The sequence below is a fragment of the Mycetomoellerius zeteki genome, unplaced genomic scaffold (genome assembly GCF_001594055.1).
Source record: "Mycetomoellerius zeteki isolate Tzet28-1 unplaced genomic scaffold, Tzet1.0 scaffold879, whole genome shotgun sequence".
Classification (NCBI taxonomy): Eukaryota; Metazoa; Arthropoda; class Insecta; order Hymenoptera; family Formicidae; genus Mycetomoellerius; species Mycetomoellerius zeteki.
In genome coordinates this window covers 7,450-8,235 of record NW_017257912.1, presented here as the reverse complement: position 1 = coordinate 8,235, position 786 = coordinate 7,450, and the positions used below count along the sequence as shown (strand labels likewise).

The following is a 786-nucleotide window of genomic DNA, read 5'->3' as shown; positions in this document are numbered from 1 at the left end:
ACTATTTTTCCGTATAAGATGTGATGATTTTCCGAAGGTCCTGGATCAAAATCTAAGGCATATTTAGGTGTTTGTTCTCATGAAAACTTTTAATCTACTTGACATGAGCTAAAAGATACTAAAATTTGTAGCAATTTACCCGAAGCCCATAAGATTTGTGCGGGTTTCTTTATATCATAACAAATTTACCTTTTTAGAAAAAGGAAAAAAAACGCGTGCACTTGGAGAGAGACACTACCATCTCTCTTGATTGGCTCATAATTGTGAGATCAAGACACTTTTAATGCTTTCAATGGAAAAAATGATTAAAGAAAAAGTTAAGAAGTTTAAAAATTTAAAAACTTTTACCTTAGAATAAAAGAAGCTAACAAGTATCAATGTAATCGAGGTGATTAATTCTGTGATTCTCATCAAGAATATTGCAGGATATATTAGTCTTCAAGCCGCCACGTAGACTGGATAGTAAACAGAGTACGTAAGAAAGCTCCATATGGCCAAGACATACAGGCAAGAGAGATATGATCAAGAATGTCAAAAGGGATGTTCGAACAAACCCAAACTGCAGAACGAGCCGGTGATCATTAATGGTGCCAGTGCAGCCTGTAGAGTCGTTGTCATAGTTTCAAGGTTATATCGGCAAATAATTTGAATTGATTCTTGCTGCACGAGACACAAACGAGTGTTAATACTTTTTATTATAACTTCAGAAATATCTTTTGCAGATCCTCTACACCTATAAGTTATATTGGAGGATGAAGTATTGGGTGGATCCATATATTCGTTCGG

General features: G+C 35.0%; 1 protein-coding gene across 1 annotated transcript in view; it reads left to right on the top strand.

Moving 5' to 3' along the window:
* Positions 1 to 490: 490 nt before the first annotated feature.
* LOC108730272 (histone-lysine N-methyltransferase SETMAR-like) overlaps positions 491 to 786 on the top strand; it is a 1,235-nt gene continuing 939 nt past the window's right edge. Inside the window, exon 1 of the mRNA XM_018459856.1 lies at positions 491 to 574. Coding sequence (XP_018315358.1) covers positions 491 to 574 — 84 coding nt within the window. The remainder of the gene's footprint in view (positions 575 to 786) is intronic.